The 18041-nt window shown below is 35.6% G+C and overlaps 1 protein-coding gene and 1 non-coding gene across 2 annotated transcripts; one reads left to right on the forward strand and one right to left on the reverse strand.

The window, feature by feature from the left end:
- Positions 1-812: 812 nt before the first annotated feature.
- TRNAA-UGC (transfer RNA alanine (anticodon UGC)) lies at positions 813-885 on the reverse strand. The gene has a single exon. It is a non-coding gene; the product is annotated as a tRNA-Ala (tRNA).
- An 86-nt stretch (positions 886-971) lies between these two features.
- LOC111910282 (golgin candidate 5) lies at positions 972-6373 on the forward strand. Its single transcript, XM_023906095.2, has 19 exons — positions 972-1264; positions 1436-1527; positions 1630-1711; positions 1855-2073; positions 2155-2864; positions 2977-3048; positions 3263-3337; positions 3466-3580; positions 3672-3733; positions 3829-3876; positions 3960-4304; positions 4389-4538; positions 4696-5013; positions 5118-5217; positions 5290-5513; positions 5691-5750; positions 5827-5940; positions 6031-6105; positions 6195-6373. The coding sequence occupies exons 4-19, from the start codon at positions 1920-1922 to the stop codon at positions 6231-6233; spliced, it is 2661 nt and encodes an 886-aa protein (XP_023761863.1). The 5' UTR covers positions 972-1264; positions 1436-1527; positions 1630-1711; positions 1855-1919; the 3' UTR covers positions 6234-6373.
- Positions 6374-18041: the final 11668 nt, after the last annotated feature.

Raw genomic sequence — 18041 nt, forward strand, 5'->3', positions numbered from 1 at the left:
AATGTAAAAAGCAGATTAAGGTAAAAATGGTGGTGAAGGAAGACAAGATTCTTGTGGAGTATATTTCTGGAAACCTCGTATCTCCTTTGGTATAATTGTTTCACTAAAAATCCTTTGAATAATTAATTAAACTCTAAATAGAACTAAGGGCACAATTGTCATTTTCTTAAAAAAATCAGTGGATGTATCAATAACATCCGTGGAATTATCACCTCCCATAGAATAAAGTTATTGGACAGTATTTGGTGATTGGAAAGTTTGATATATATATATATATATATATATATATATATATATATATATATATATATATATACGACGTGGTGCGGTTTGAACCGCGGTTTGGTAACTATAAACCACAAACCACACCGCATAGTGCGGTTTGACAAAATTACGAACCACAAACCGCACCGTGAAATTCTAAACCGCATTATGCGGTGCGGTTTGGTGCAATGTGGGCGGTTTGTATAGTTTTTTGCACATCCCTAGTTGTTTGTGATTTTAATTAATTGTGTTATACCTTATGGTTTATTTATTATTAAAAAACAAAACAAAACAAAACCGCACAATAAAAATAAATGCATCAAATGGTTTTAAGAATGAATTAACCGCAAATTTTGCAGTTAGTGATAATTTTTTCACTAATAACCGTATGGCGCTCACTCGTATTCATTGGGTTGAATCTACATGATACGAAATGATTAGTAGGGCATTATACTTCAAATCTATTTATGTAAAAGGAAAAAATCAGAACTGAAAATCAATAAGAATTCATCTTTAAACAAATCCGTGAAAAATTGTATGTAATAAAATGGAGATGCGGGGGATCGAACCCCGTGCCTCTCGCATGCAAAGCGAGCGCTCTACCATTTGAGCTACATCCCCAATTTGATATCTACTACTGCTTTTAGTCTAATATTTTCAATCCGTATTTTGGGGTCAAAACCTCTCCTCTCATATGCCACCACGGAGAAGAGGTGCTTCCATAGTTCCATTGTTGCACTCTCTTTGCGTTTACAAATCGAGCTTCAGCGCAGACTATTCACAGAAGACACGAAATCGGTCCATTTCTCGACATCCCTCGAATCATTATCATATTCTATCGATTTTCTTGATATATCTTCTGATAATCATTTTGGGAGGTTTTTATTGGAAGTTCTTGCGTCATCTCCAGTTTCAGATTCACACGGCTTTCTTTCTTTACATATACATTTTTCTACATTGTTCATCATCCCTTCAGGAATGAACTGTTTCTAAAGTCGAGGTAATCCACCATTTTCTCTTTGAAATCAAAGAGATCTTGAAATTAAGCAATTTGGGTTGCGTAAATGTTCGAATTTCCCACTGTTTTTGCTTTTGTGTTGCACACCGACCGCAATTTTTTTGACTTGTTAGATACATTATTTATATGTTTGATTATTGGTGTCATTTATAGGGTCAATTTATCCGTGAAATTTGTGACAATCAGTAGTTGGGGGATCATCGTCACGTTCCACTAACCAATCTCGAAATCTGCGGGTCATTGAGGTTAGTGTTCATCGCCTTCTACGGGCATTTCTCTCGCACTTGATTTCTTTTTAAATCATCCTCGTTTCTTCCCATCTGATCTGAACACCTGTTGTCTTCCAGTTTAATCAACCGTCAGCTGGTCCGTCAAATCATTCAAGATTCACTACGAATCCGCAGAGATTCATTGAAGAATTTAAACAGAGTACGTATCCACAATCTAAGTCACCGAATAAAAAAAATCTAGATCTGTATGATCAGTGTCGGCAAATGCCTAAAATTGTGCCTTTTGTTTTCCACCATGGGATTCAATGCTGATGATGTTCAAATCATTTGTTTATCTTGTAGGGGTTTTGATGCATTTTATCTGTATAGTTTCAAGAATCGGAGAGATTTAATTTATAGATTAGGAGATGGCCTGGTTTAGCGGGAAGGTCTCATTAGGAAACTTGGATTTTGCTGGCGCTGTAAACAAGCTGAGTGAGAGTGTTAAGACTATTGAGAAGAATTTCGATAATGCCCTTGGGATTGAAGAGAATCCTGATGGCGCTTCTTCCACCTCTCAAGGTAACTTGTTCACTTCCTGCAACTTACTGAAATTCCAAAATTCCAATTCTGTTATTTGATTACATTCATATCTGTTTACAGGTTTATGGTCTACGGATTTAATGTCATTTATAGGCCAAAAAGATGATGATGAGGATGATGATACTAAGCCCTCAGAAAATCCTGAACCTTTAGAAAAAAATGAACCTTCAAATCATCCATCTTCTTCACAGGAAAATGAAATGGCTGAAACTGATGATCAAGTAAATGTTGAAACTTCAAAGCCTGAAGAACATCAGAATCATCCCTTGGAAACAAATAATCCACTTTTAGAGGAAGCAAACAGCAGGACTGAAAAGTCAGTTGAAACAGATGTTGAAGAATCTGAAGAGGCAGTTACCATTGACAAGGATGAAAGTGAAACGAGTGATAAGTTAGAAGCAGAAGCAGGTGTTGACCATGTTGACCATGCTGAGTCAACCAATTCTGAAGATCAAGTTGCAGGTACTTCTTTGGAATCAAATGAGGTGAACATAGTTCTTGATCTTCAGAAAACTGAAGATGAAGTAAAGACACAAGAAGAAGAGAGTATAGGGGAAGTTTCTGATGGGCAAACTGGAAATGGGACACGTCAGCATGAAGCTCAATCTGCCTCATCTGATGTGGCAAGCATACAAGTTTCAGATGATGCCATAAAAGAACAAGAGATGATTTCAGGAAGCAATGAAGATTCAGTGGTTGAGCTGGAGAAAGTGAAGAGAGAGATGAAATTGATGGAAACTGCACTTTTAGGAGCTGCTAAACAAGCCCAGGTACACAAATGTTAGCTTTTTTGAAATTATTGAAAACCTTTTTTTTTTTTTTTTGCAACAATTTTTTTAATATATTATTGAAGTTTAATCCATTTGTTATCTATCTTACCAGACAAAAGCTGATGAAATTGAAAAACTGATGAATGAGAATGAGCGACTGAAGTCTCTGCTCGAGGATCAAATGGTAGGCATATATTTATACAATTTATTAAACTAAGATTCTTTTTTTGTAATTCTTATTTTCTTTTGGACTATGATGTTACATAATACTATTGTAGTATTATCTGTAAAAACTGCTAGTTACAGTGCCCATATTGGTGAAAAGAGTAAAATATATTGCTATTTCCTGCAATTTACTCTTTTATTTTCTAGTCTTAATCTTTCACACTATTAAACAGAGAAAATCAAATGAAGCTGAAATTGAGTCTCTAAGAGAAGAGTATCATCAGAAGGTCTCCACTCTTGAAAGAAAGGTAATTAATCTGTCCATATACATTTTAAATCTTGTTATCTCATAAATTTTTTTCTTTCACAACATTGTAAGAAAGGTAAAAAAATTTAAAATATCACATAATAATGATAAAAATCCTTATATTGGCAGGTTTATGCTCTCACAAGGGAAAGAGATACCCTACGTAGAGAGCAAAATAAAAAAAGTGATGCTGCTGCCCTTCTCAAGGAAAAAGATGAAATCATCACTCAAGTTATGGCAGAAGGTGATGATTAACAAATTTTAGTCTCACCTAATCAAGATCAGAATCTCTATGATAAAAAACATTTATCTTTTTTCCTTTATTGTTCATTTAGGCGAAGAACTCTCAAAGAAACAAGCAGCTCAAGAATCTCAAATCAGGAAACTACGCGCACAGGTATAAAATCAAATAAACCAAAACTTTCACTTTACAACGGTTTCCACATATTGTTATTTTAAAGTTTTTATTTTTGTTTTTTTCATGATCACTAGATCAGAGAATTTGAAGAAGAGAAAAAGGGATTGACAACAAAGCTACAGGTAATTACATTCTTTACCCCTGTGATTAATCTTAACAGTTCCCTCAAATTGAAAATTGATTTTATAAAAAAAATTCTTTTTAGGTTGAAGAGAACAAGGTGGAGAGTCTAAAGAGGGACAAGTTAGCGACAGAGAATCTCCTCCAAGAAACAATAGAGAAAAACCAGTTTGAACTTTCAACTCAAAAAGAATTCTACACAAACGCATTGAATTTAGCCAAGGAAGCGGAAGCAATAGCACAAGCACAAGCAAACAATGAAGCCAGATCCGAATTAGAGTCTAAATTAAAGGAATCAGAAGAACGTGAAACAATGCTCATTCAAACCCTAGAAGAATTACGACAAACTTTAAGCAGAAAAGAGCAACAAACAGATTTTAAAGAAGATATGCTAAGACGAGACATTGAAGACCTTCAACAACGATACCAGGTTTGCCACGTGTCATCAAACTTTTATAAAATAAAACGAAATTTTCATCTCTAAATTGTGTTTTTTTTTTTTTTTAATCTACAGGCGAGTGAACGTCGATGTGAAGAGTTGATCACACAAGTTCCAGAATCTACCAGACCTCTTTTGAGACAGATTGAAGCTATGCAGGAAACAACTTCTAGAAGGGCAGAAGCTTGGAGTGCTGTAGAGAGATCGCTAACATCACGTCTTCAGGTTATAAAATATATTATATATATATATATATATATATATATATATATATATATATATATATATATATATATATATATATATATATATATATATATATATATATATATATATATATATATATTTTTTTTTTTATTTTTGCTAATATTTAAATTAACAGGAAGCGGAGTCGAAAGCTGCCGCTTCAGAAGAAAGAGAGCGTTCTATGAGCGAACGGTTGTCCCAAACTTTGTCTCGCATAAATGTTCTAGAAGCTCAGATTTCGTGTTTGAGAACTGAACAAACGCAGCTAACGAGATCACTTGAGAAGGAAAGACAGAAAGCAGGAGAAAGTCGGCAGGATTATTTGGCGCTAAAAGAGGAGGCGGATACACATGAAGGTCACGTGACTCAGCTTCTAGAAGAAATAAAGGAACTCAAAAGGAAACATAAGGAGGATTTGCACGAAGCATTGACTCACCGTCAACTTTTACAGCAGGTAATTTTATGTTATATTGTTATTTGAAAATAATCTTTTACTTTTTTTAAAAAAATATTATCATCATATTTCGTACATCCTTTATTTATAAAAAATATTTACAGGATATAGAACGTGAAAAGGCTGCTCGTTTGGAGTTGGAAAAGGCAGCCCACCTTGCTGAGCAAAATCCGATACTTAGAACAAACTCGAATTTTGAGAATGGTAAATCAGCGTTTAATATCTACACTTTTTTTTTTAATTATGTTATTTGGATTTTAATTTATGGATATGCAGGTTTGAGGCGTGGAGTTTCAAGTGCCAATAGTTTGAGTAGCATGGAGGAAAGTCATTATCTACAGGCGTCTTTGGACTCATCTGATAGTTTATCAGAAAGAAGAAATCCCGGAGAGGCTACAAATACAATGAGTTCGTATTATTTAAAGAGTAAAACGCCAAATGCATTTGAAGCTGCTCTTCGACAAAAGGAGGGCGAACTTGCATCTTATATGTCTAGACTGGTATACATCTATCTTTTCTTTATAAAGCTAATAAACATATATATATATATATATATATATATATATATATATATATATATATATATATATATATATATATATATATATATATATATATATATATATATATATATATATATAACATTAGTGATGATGATATTTGTTATTTAATTTTAGGCGTCTATGGAATCCATTCGGGACTCTCTGGCTGAAGAGTTGGTTAAAATGACTGCAGAGGTATGTCTTTATTATCTTTTTTTTGTTCACTTTAAGACCGCTGCCCGGAAATTAAGGAGTATGAATGTTTTTGCAGTGTGAAAAATTACGGTCAGAGGTGTCTCAGCTGCCCGGAATGAAGGCAGAGCTAGAAGCATTGAGACGCAGGCACTCCGCTGCACTGGAGTTGATGGGTGAACGTGATGAGGAGGTACATGTTTTTATTTATTTATATTTATTAATTTTTCAAAATAAAAATATATAACGAGTTTATGTTTTGAAAATTTATTTATTGTTGCAGCTTGAAGAGCTTCGGGCTGATATCGTGGACTTGAAGGAGATGTATAGAGAGCAAGTAAACGTTCTTGTAAATAAGGTATGTTTTAGAGTTATAAAAAGTTATCAAAAAAAAAAAAAGTCTGAACATTGAAAATATTCTGTCTTATTTTGTTGGTTGTATTGTAGATCCAGGGGCCGAGTTCATCAATTGGTGCTGCTGCCTAAATAAGGGAGAGGATATTACATACCTACTTTTTACTTGCAGAATGATATGCTAATGTTTTGTGATGAGTTCCAGAGCTCATATGTTTTGTAACTTTAATTGATATGAATAATAGAAAATGAGAAGCTTGATAATTTCAACACCCAAGGCGTGCGTGTGTGTTGAAGTTTTTTGAACTCCTTCCAAAAGCAGCAGGGGTAACTGTGTTGTGTTTTTCTTTTTGTTCCACACAACATGACAACAAAATAAAAAACAAAAAATACAAAGATAACATAGAATAACAATTAATTTATTTAATTAACAATTAATCATATATAACATGACAAATATGAAAAACATGACAAATAAATGCTATATTGTTTTAATTTCATGTCGAATTTCGAAAACAAAAACACACGACGTGACATCATATTTTTTACATTAGACAGGAACATGAATTTGAATTTCATTTTTGTTCTAATTTTGTTTTGTGATGTGTCATCGATTGCATTAATATCCAAAAGTGTTTTTGGGTAAGATTGCCTATTGATTTATGGTGGCGGTAAAAACAGCTTTTGAAAAAATTGTTTGGATTAGCTTTTGTGGTAGCAAAAACCAATAAGTCAATAAATTAAAATTTGTTTTGATTAATTATTTTTTTTATTTTTGTTTATTTTTATTTTAAATTATTATGCTTATAAAGCCAATTAAAAAAAAAATCAAGTTTTACATGATTTTTAAAATTTCTTTTTTTGAAGCTAATGAAATCTCTATTTGGAAAAATGATTTTGAATTTGTAAAACATTTTTTTTTTAATTTATTGATTTTTCAAAAAACTAACAAGTTATTTTTAGGGATATATGTCTCAAACGTATGATCTATAGTTGGAAGTTATCTCATACTAATTAGAAAGAGTTTTCTTATAAATAAAATTTGTTGCCCAAGTCTACGAATTTGATGCATATCTTGATGTGATGATGTCAAACCTCACAATAAAGACCAAATCAACTTTCTTGTTATCTATATCTTTTCTATCATAAGCATTGTAACCTTAATTGATATAGTAACGTGTTTTTCATCATCACATGCTTGTGATTTTTCCTAGTTGGGTTTCACATAAAAATATGTTGTTGTTTTCTCTTTCTTACTTTACATTCATTGGTTATGATAACAGTTAAATTTCTATTTGTATTATTAGCATACTACTTAACAAAAGCATGTGATCTTGAATATTGTCGACTAACAAATTGAGGTAGTTTTTGCTTTGCTATAGATGTTGGTCGAATTTGTCAACAATTGGAGCTAGAGTGTCCTTTGGATAGTGATTCGTGAAAAACTGTTTAACAACCATGTAATCAGGGAGGCACGATATCCATTTACTTGACAAAAACACAAGATTCCCAGGGGAAAGTAACAATGAGAGATGTGTTAATTCAAATGGATTTCCACAAAGTACTTTTGGGTTTAGACAAGATGCATGCATCATGGTCAAATGAGGAAAAAAGAGATGAGAGACCTAAATGCATCATCACACATTCATCAATATCTATTAACGACGTTCTTTAAAATGTTTCGAAGTAAACATCATTAGCAACCAACTCTCTGGTTAAACCTGGAACAACTGGTAATGAAAAAAAGCATGCCTAACAAGTTACATATCAAACAACGATTTTTAACTTACAAATAGATAAGGAAAGTCGGTTGACTAATCATCTCTATATTTTCAAAGAGTTAGTAGGAATTCTGGACATGGACGTCAAATATGAAGATGAAGACTTGACATTATTTCTACTATTATCTTTACTATTATTTCTACTATTATCTTTACCAAATTCTTATGATCAATTTCATATTACTATTATATATAGTTGATACAACCTTGTCTTGAATGAGATAATGACCACTCTAGACTTGAAATAAAGGATGCAACAATTCATTAGTGGTAGTAATGATGACATAAAGGCCGAATGTCTCAATGTTAAAGGAAAACCTATAGAGAGAAGTAACAATTTACAATCCTTTAATAAGTCAAGATCCAAGTCCAAAGGAAAATTATAACATTTGCATTCATGTAGTTTCCCTTTTTGCTCTTTATTTGAAAATTCTTACATTTTGGTCCCTAGCTGAATACGCTGGGCGTACTGGCTTAATGGCATGGTTGTGGAAGCACCCACGTACACGGGGCATACGTGGAGATATGTAGGGCGTACGGTCACTAGGGGAAAGCCCTAATTTTTTAGAGTTTGTGCCCTATTTAAACACCTTAATTTGCTCATGGACTTTCTTATGACCAACCTCCACCTCTCTAAACCCTAATTTCCTTTTGAGTGTTTTGATCTTGGAAGTGAACTTTTAATGTGTTTTTAGTGATCTTGAAGGAAGAAGAACTCTTGGAAGTTGCATTGGTGTGGCTAGAGCTTGTGGATCTAGAATCATCACCAACTTGGAAAGCTTTTGGAGGTATAAAGCTCTTAACTTGATGGTTCTTTTGATAGATCTAGTTAGGGCTTGTTTTTATGCTTTTTATGGTTCTTTAAGCCATGCTTGAGAGTATGAGTTACTCCAGAAGCTATGGACAGTAGATCTTAGCATTTTTGAGGTCCCTTGTTCATAAAAATGCAATCTTGATGTGTTATATTGGACCATGCATGAGTTAGGGTTCTTATTATGGGTTTTATTGAGTATTAGGTCCCATTAAGACATGAAAAAGAGTAAATTTGCCAACTTTACGTGTTAAGACATCATTTAGGATCAGATATGAGAATTGAACTTAGTGGCTTAACCGATTAAGCACTTAATGATAAGTTTGGACTATTGTGGAGTACGTTGGGTGTACCCAGCTCGTACGTAGCGCGTACTCGCCAAAGATGGCATACGCAGGGCGTAAGTCTGAGTATGCTGGGTGTGCTTAGCATTGTTGACTTTTGTGATTTGGGCAATATTTGGACTATTAGGGTTTTGGGCCTTGTTGGTGTAACACCCACAAAATTCAAGCCAATTTAAAACTTTTTAAAACATTTAAAACCATTAAGATATTACAATTTGTTTTCAAAATGGTTTAAGCATCAAAGTATCCCCATAATCCAATCATGAAAATATAAGGAAGTGCACAATCACGCCTTCGCCTTCTCACTTTCATCAAAAGTACTTGAAACATAATCATCAACTGTAAGCTCGAAGCTTAGTGAGTTCCCCCAAAATACCAACGCCATACAAATATAACCATAACATATAACAAATACAGAACATCATGTATAATGAGCCGTCAGCCTGACCGGACCGCCTCGCAAACCTTCAGTCTATCTGGACCGCTCTCCGAGCCTTCGGCACGTCAGGACCGCCTTGCAGGGCCTACAGCCTATCCGGTTTGTAGGGCCTTTAGTTTATCCGGACCGCCCTGAGTATGTTGGCCTACAACACAAAGCAGGACCACCTCAACCCAACCCCCAACCAAACAAACATGTGCACATAAATATCATACGCTAGCTCATTTCATATAATAGTCAAACCGATCTAACAGATCACCAATCGTAACAACATCCCAATAACCGGGATACAGACCTAACTGGTCACTAACATAGCATCATCCTATAACCAGGACAATCATGTGCACATAGATATCATATAACACTAGCATGTATATATATAACAGTCAAACCGATCACAAAGCATAACAACAATCCTATAACCAGGATATCGACCTAATAGGTCACTAACATAGCATCATCCTATATACCAGGATACCGACCCCACCAGGTCACTAAAGCATAGCATATCACCATCCTAACTACCAGGATGTAAATCAGTAAGCATAACATGCAATAATCTTAATACAATCCATAAAGGTTCGGCCTTGGTGCCTTAGAACCTGTTGATATAGTGAGGATAACTCACCTGACACTAATAAAGAGTGTATGATCTTGAAGCCATGCATTGTCATTCCGGATGAGTGGATTCTTGTTAAATCAAAGCGGGATGGAAATGCATATATCATCGACATGAATAACAACATTCCTGAACATGTCATCTGCCTCTTTTTGAAAGTCTTAGAACAAAATGCTATGCTGGCACTGACGACTTGGTCATGCGAACGCTAAGAATTTGAATCGTCTTGCTAAACATGAAATGGTGTGTGGCCTGCCTGTCAGAGACTTCATAACATTTGAAAAATGTGTGTCGTGTGCCCAGGGAAAGCATCATAGAAAACCACACTTACCAAAACATGTCAATTCAATAAGCCAGGTGCTCCAATTGTTGCACATAGATTTATTTGGTCCGGTTACTGTCCTAAGCATCAACAAGAATTCATACTGTCTAGTAGTGATCGATAACTTCTCGCGTTTCACGTGGGTTTTCTTTGTATCCAACAAAGCTGGGGTATCTGATCTGATCAAGAAGTTCATCGTAATGATAGAGAACCAAACCAATAACCGGGTGAAGGCGCTTCGTACTGATAATATAACAGAAATCAAGAATGCGATTCTTTTTCACTTTTGCGCATAAAAGGGAATTGTGCATCAATACAGTTCGACTCGCACGCCTCAGCAAAACAGTGTTGCTGAATGGAGGAATCGAACGCTGTAAGACGCTGCACAGACGATGCTGTGTGACTCCAAATTACCTGTTTTCTTTTGGGCTGAGGCGATCAATACAACATGTTATGTTTAGAATCGTGTTTTGATCAACAAAGCCCAGATGATCAAGACTTCTTATTAAATTCTATATGGTTACAAGCCATCTGTCATCCATTTCCGCATATTTGGCTGCCCTTGTACCCTTCTTCACCTGGAGTCTAACCCGAAGTTCAATGCCAAAGCTGATGACTGCTATTTTGTGGGGGTATGCTACTCGCACTACGTACAGGGTCTAAAACAAAAGAACAAAGCAAATCTTAGAATCCTTCGATGTGCACTGGTTGTAGGAGAATGAAATGGATGCTAGAGTGGGTCCTGATTGGTTGTTTGATTACACGTCACTGTTGAGATCGTTCAATGTGTGTTCAGATAGTTTATCTGGTTCTACTTCTGGTTCGAAGACTATACTTGAAGATGAAGACGAAGAAGTTGTTTACAGACTGCCGATAGTGTCTTCTGCAATTCCTGCTGTGGAGTCATCTGTTCCAATTAATTGTCCAGAATCTACAAGTCAACAAAATGCTCTAAATGCTGATGCTACACCTCTAACTCCTGATGAAAGAGAGTTCATGTCCAGAGATGCTTCCGCTGTTACTCAAACTTTTATGGAACTTTTCTTTCCTGAGCAAATTGCTAATGAGTTTGTGGCAGATCCTTCTAACGAGACAGGTTCATCTGAAGTGAAACATTCGAAAAATGATGGAGTTATCAATATTTACAATCTTTCTGTTTCACTCAATGACATTAGCCGGGAGATACCTTCACGCATTCAACGCGATCATCCGATCGAAAATGTCAATAGCCAGCTGGGTGATGGTGTTAAAACAAGAAGTCAGAGTGGAGATGTTAATACATGTCTCTATTCTTACTTTATCTCTCAAATAGAGCCAAAGAACATTGAAATGGCTTTGAATGAGTCCAGTTGTGTAGATGCTATGCATGAAGAGTTAAATCAATTTGAAAAACTCGGGGTTTGGACGCTGGTTGAACTTCCTAAGGGCAAAAAGTCTATTGACACACGCTGAGTATACCGCAATAAGCAGGATGATTCCGGAGTCATTATGCGCAACAAAGCAAGATTGGTGGTTTGTGGGTTTAGACAGATCGAGGGTCTTGACTACACTGAGGTTTATGCTCAAGTGGCTCGTTTGGAGGCTATCCGTATCTTCCTTGCATACGCTTCCTACATGAACTTCACTATTTATCAGATGGATGTCAAGACAGCCTTCTTGTATGACAAGGTGAAGGAAGAAATCTACGTTGATCAACCTCCTGGGTTTATTAACTTGAAGTTTCCCAATCATGTCTACAAGTTGGACAAGGCATTGTATGGGTTACATCAAGCTCCTAGAGAGTGGTATGCAACTCTCACAAAGCACTTGCTCGAGCATGGATATTCTTGCGACACTATCGATCAAACTTTGTTCATCAAGCATGTGGGTAATGATCAGATTCTAGTCCAGATCTATGTTTACGACATTATCTTCGGGTCTACAATTCCACAACTATGCAAAGAGTTCGAAGGAGTGATGAAAAAGAGGTTCGAGATGAGTTTGTTAGGCGAAATGACCATGTTTTTGCGGCTTCAGGTCCAACAAAGATCAACCGGAATCCTGCTCCATCAAGCAAAGTATGTGGAGGATATACTTGAGAAGTTTGGGTTTCAAGACGCAAAACCTGCCTTGATGCCAATGGTTGAGAGACCTCTGCTGACTCCAGATATGGATGGCGAATCCGTAGATCAAACTCACTACAGATCGATGATCGGTTCGTTGATGTATCTAACTGCAAGCTGTCCAGACATCATGTTTGCAGTTTGTCAATGCGCACGCTATCAGGCTAATCCTAAACTTTCACATTTTATTGCTGTCAAAAGAATCTTTCGGTATCTCAAAGGCAGCCCAAATCTGGGTCTTTGGTATCCGAAAAATTCTGAATTTGATTTATATGCATTTGATGACAATAATTATGGAGGCTGTGAGCTTGACATGAAAGCTACATCAGGAGGATGTCAATTCCTTGGTGATCGGCTGGTGTCTTGGCAGTGCAAGAAACAATACACCGTCTCAACCTCAATAGCAGAAGCGGAATATATTGTTGCCTCTGCTTATTGCTTTCAAGTCATATGGATCCAACATCAGCGGTTGGATTACGGTTTGAACTATTTAGAAACCCCTATATTTTGTGATAATGAGGCTGCAATTCAGATTGCTAAAAATCCAGTCCAGCACTCGAAAACCAAGCACATTGACATCAAAATTCATTTCATCAGAGATTGTTATGAGCATTCGCTCATTCGGATGGAATAGGTTCCCACTGCTAATAATGTGGCGGATCTATTCACAAAGCCGTTTAACTAAGCTCGATTCGATGTGCTTGTGAGTTTTTTTGAAAATGATACGTTTTGAGGACTAATTTTTGTTTTAGGTTAGTTTAAATTTGCGCATTTTAATTTCATTCTCACCCATGCACAAATTTAAGGGGGGAAATAAACAAAAAAACCAAACAAAAATTAAAAAATTAAAAAATCAAAAACATTATAAAATCAGAAAATTAAAAATATGTTGCTGATAGTTTCTGTTTGTAGGTGATGTGCTGGGAAGTGATATAATCATGAGATAACAGATAATCTAAATTTGTGTAAGGTGCCAAAGTCGAATTGTCTGAGATCTATGTTCGATGTGCTGGTAAGGTGCCAAAGTCGAATTGTCTGACATTTGTGTTCGATGCGCTGGTAGGCATGGAAAGTTTTCAAAATGGACTTGACTAGGATCAGATGAACTTATGGAATCTAGAGACCTGACAAATCAATGACCTAGATAATTTCATTTAGCTTGACAATACGATGCTTGGGTAGGTTGAGCAGCGAAATATACGTGAGAATCTGCAGATACATTAAGTGATCTGTATCTAGAACTATGGATTAACTTTTCCTCGATATGCGGACTTTGTCCAGAATTCCGGTATTGACGGGGCAACTGGGAAATTCCGATAAATTAGGTCTGTAGAAAATTATTTCCTTTCTTTCTATCTGTTAGTCATATGTTGCCTCCTCTACTGATTGGAAGAGATCTGACCTGGAATACAACATATGCAACTCTATCACTATGTATCTTCTTCTATGCTATTCTTCCTACCTGTTAGCCATATGTTGTCTCCTTGGCGTGATTAACAATCCGACCTGGTACACAGAATATGCAACCTTCTACTTCTCAATCCCTCTAAACTCTAGTTAGTCATATGTTTCACTCTTTGCATGATTGGAAGAGATCTGACATGAGTGTACAACATATGCATTCTAAATCTATCTTCTCTCCTAATAATTGTATGCTCATCTGATGTAAGGAGTATTCTGGAAGACCTTGATTATTGAGGTAGATCAGGAAGCGGGAAACACGTTCTAATACAATTAAAATTGAACATTTTATAGGTTGTCTGTAAATCTCGCTGCTCAATTTAGTTGGACAACAATACCTTTGGTCGTCGTCAGCTGAATGATCTTTTAGGAATATTATCTAAGTTCATAAGATCTATTGACTTGTCACTTATAGTGTGTAAATTTTTTTTATCAAAAACCTTTTGTGTTTAAGTGGACCACAATACCAACGATCGACCAGACTTGGACTTGAAGACAGAAGTATCAATAAGTGGATTAAAACTCTCTAACAACTTTGATCCCATTATCACAAAATTATTTTTAGTGTTAGAAAGTGGTGAAATTAGTTTAAAATTCCTCTTAAATTTTAAAAATTTTAAATTTTAGTTTTACTCTTAATTTTAGTTTTATTTTTTTATTTTTTGTCCCCAAAATGTTTTATTTAATTTTTTTGGGGTATTGGACTTATTCTATGCATTGTGGATTGCGGCCCATAGTATTTTTTGGACTAGGTATAAGGTAGAACAATAGCCAAAAACCATTTTTTTCTTTCATTTCTGAGTTCTTGGCTGCAAACTCAAATTTTTTTCTCTTTCTCAATTTTTTTTTGTGAAAAATCGAGAAATTGATTCGTTAGCTTTAAAGGTACAATGATTTCAATCAAGGAAATGCTATTTTCGCTTCAAATCGACATGTTTTGAGTGGTTTAATCAGTAAAAATTCATTATTGGTGTTCTCGGCCAGCCGTTTACGGTCAGGCGTTTACGGCCCGACAGTTTACGGCAAGTGTTTACAGCCAGAGCTTACGGCCAGGTGTTTACGACCACGAGTTTACGGCCGTAAACTCTCCTTTGACCGTAAACACAGCTTTAGTCAACCTAATCTTGATTTTTCAAATTCTTGTTCATTTAAAAGCCAAATTAAATTGTAGAATGAAAAAAACATCAACTTTTAAATGTTTAAATAAATTCTTTCCTTTTCTCACTTGGCTCGGTTTAGTGCAGATTGTAATGGTAGAACTTAAGTTTGCTGACAGTCATAATCTGGCTATTCTCTTGGCTGATCCTCCAGCTGCCCACGGAGAATTCAAATCAATGATGCATGGATTGCGAGAATGCTGTCTGTCTACAGCGTTGATTGTTAATCCAACAATATTTCAAGGCCTAATAAAAGAATTCTGGAAGACGGTAGATGTGAAGAAAGGAAGTGATGGTACTGTTTCTGTTGAAGCTACAGTCAAAGACTGCAAAATCATCATCATAGAACAGTTCATCAGGGATGTTCTCAAAATTGACGATCAATCAACCTTCCCCTCTGAGATCGAGATCTCTCAAGTTGAAGAATTTTTTTATCAAAATGGGATATGAAGGTGCTTTCCCTCCAACTTTGAAGAAGCTGATGCCACCGTTCTGGAGATTCTTAGCTCATGTCTTTGTGAATTGCATTTCCGGCAGAAAACCTGGTGCAAATGAAATTTCTTTGAGGAATACTGGTGCTATCATCTCTTTGGCTGCAGGACTAAATTACAATTTTTCCAAATTCATCCTCCATGAGTTGATTGCAAACATCCAAGCAAAGACAAAGGACAAGTTCTCGTTGTACCCTAGATTCATTCAAGTGTTCATTAACGAACAATTTCCCGCAATAGCCAAAGACGGAGAAACTCTTGACATGAAATTGATGGGTTTTGGTCATAAGACATCCTATGTGCTCATACAAACCCTAATGCTTGGATCTAGGTTTCTCTATTGTACATGCTTTGAATCCAAGACTATAAACCCTAATTCTAGCATATGGAAATCGATATTAACATATAAATAGGTTTAAGATATTACCTTGATTGTTATGTAGCAATAACAATCCCAATTCCTCCTTGAATTGACTTTGGAAGGCTTAGAGTCACAAGTGTCACTCCTCTAATGACTTACAAACACCATAAGCAAGTGGAGAAGGTATAAAGAGAGAGGAGAGAGGTAGGAATTCGTCCTTAGATGCTCTAGGGATCAAGTGTCGAAATCCTGAGGCCTTAGGGGTCTTTATATAGGGTTGGGATTAGGGTTTCAGTCCTTATCCTTATCTAGTTACTTGCCCATCAAGCAACCATAAGATAAGCCTTGAAAACCCCTATCTCTTGGACCTTGGACGATTTTAAGGATATTCTTATCCTTGAATTCGTCCATCCTTTAACAAGGATAACCATTGCCCTATTTTGCAACTATCACATAATTACAATTCAGCCCCTCTAGTTTAATTAATTACATTTGATCACAAAATTAATTCTTAATTAATTATTGACCAATATTAATTAAAAAAATATGATTTCTCCTTTAATATATTATTCTTATAACATATTAATAAATCATAATAACCTCTCTCTCTTTATTTATTTCTCCAATCAAGTTGCTTTGGTGAAGGCAACCCAAAAGGACCATGCACCATCGGGTCAAGTACATACCAAAATAGTTATGGACTTAGACACTAATCCAACAGTCTCCCACTTGGATAAGTCTAATAACTATTATGCGTATGACTTCAGATCCTGATCTGAAATCGTAGCTTTCCAAAGCTGCTGTCAACTCTGATCCTATCAGATACGTGTGTCCTTAGATAAGGGATCATATATTCCTCCATTCTCGATATCATATGAGATATGATTTCAAATCATTCTCTTTGTACTATATCTCGATTCCCGATTTATGACGACTGACTAATTGAACAAATCAAATTATCCCTAGCTCGGCCGAGCATTTACGTTTGTCATCACTAAATCATCGAGGGGCCCAAAAGATATCGCTTTTATCCTACCTTGGATAAAAGGAACAGATAAACTTTGATACAATGCTTGCTTGCACTCACTAACCAAATCACACACAACAATATGTTTTATAACACCAAGTTACTAGTGCATTTACATATTATCAATGTGCAACCGATTTGCAAGATACAACTCACACATCTCAGTTTCAAGAATATAAGATGTTATTGTCTCACCAATCACTCGTGATACAATTCATGGAGTGATCCAAGTGAGCGTGGGTTTGATCCAATGCTCAAATCATATTCATAAGCACTCATGAACGTTGCAGCAAACATTTGCTTATGTCTAATACCTTATAGACAATCCACACACCAGTTCATGACAGTCTTCATTCATATCTACTTCCAACATATGAACGACTGTGGCCCGTTTGAATAATTCGATTATTCTTAATAAACTCAATTATTCTGGAAGTCAAAACATGCAAAGGTGAAACACAAGAATAATACTAATCCCATATGGCCTCAAACCTTTGAGTATAAATAAAACACCTTTTATTTATCACCATATCGATTACTCATTATTTGTCATTTCGGTTAATCAACTTCTTACTTGAATTATTACACTTGTCCCATGCTCCTAGCATGCACACAATATTTACCTATGGTTCTTACTTCATGAAATAGATCACATTGGACACATTTCCAATCATTCTCATTTCACAACTCCAAATCCTTTTTCCATAAGTGAAAGAATATCAAATTCTTGCTACTTATAGAATATGCTAGATTCGAACTTTTTATGCAATGATCCTTTCGTAATGTCACTGCACCAAAGTCACAAAGACTATTGCCAATGATATTACAAAGTCCTCTATCGAATATTGTTACAAGACAATTCCTTAGGATGTTTCTCACTCAAAGTACATTCCTTCGAACATCCTTTTGCATAAAGGTTTCTAATCTAGTCATAGATTTTTCAATATTCAATTCCCAATATTTCCATATTTTCCATATGACAACTTATTCTTAATAGAAACTTATCTATTCATAATAAGGTCGAT

Source organism: Lactuca sativa, chromosome 5 (assembly GCF_002870075.4).
Source record: "Lactuca sativa cultivar Salinas chromosome 5, Lsat_Salinas_v11, whole genome shotgun sequence".
Taxonomy (NCBI): domain Eukaryota; kingdom Viridiplantae; phylum Streptophyta; class Magnoliopsida; order Asterales; family Asteraceae; genus Lactuca; species Lactuca sativa.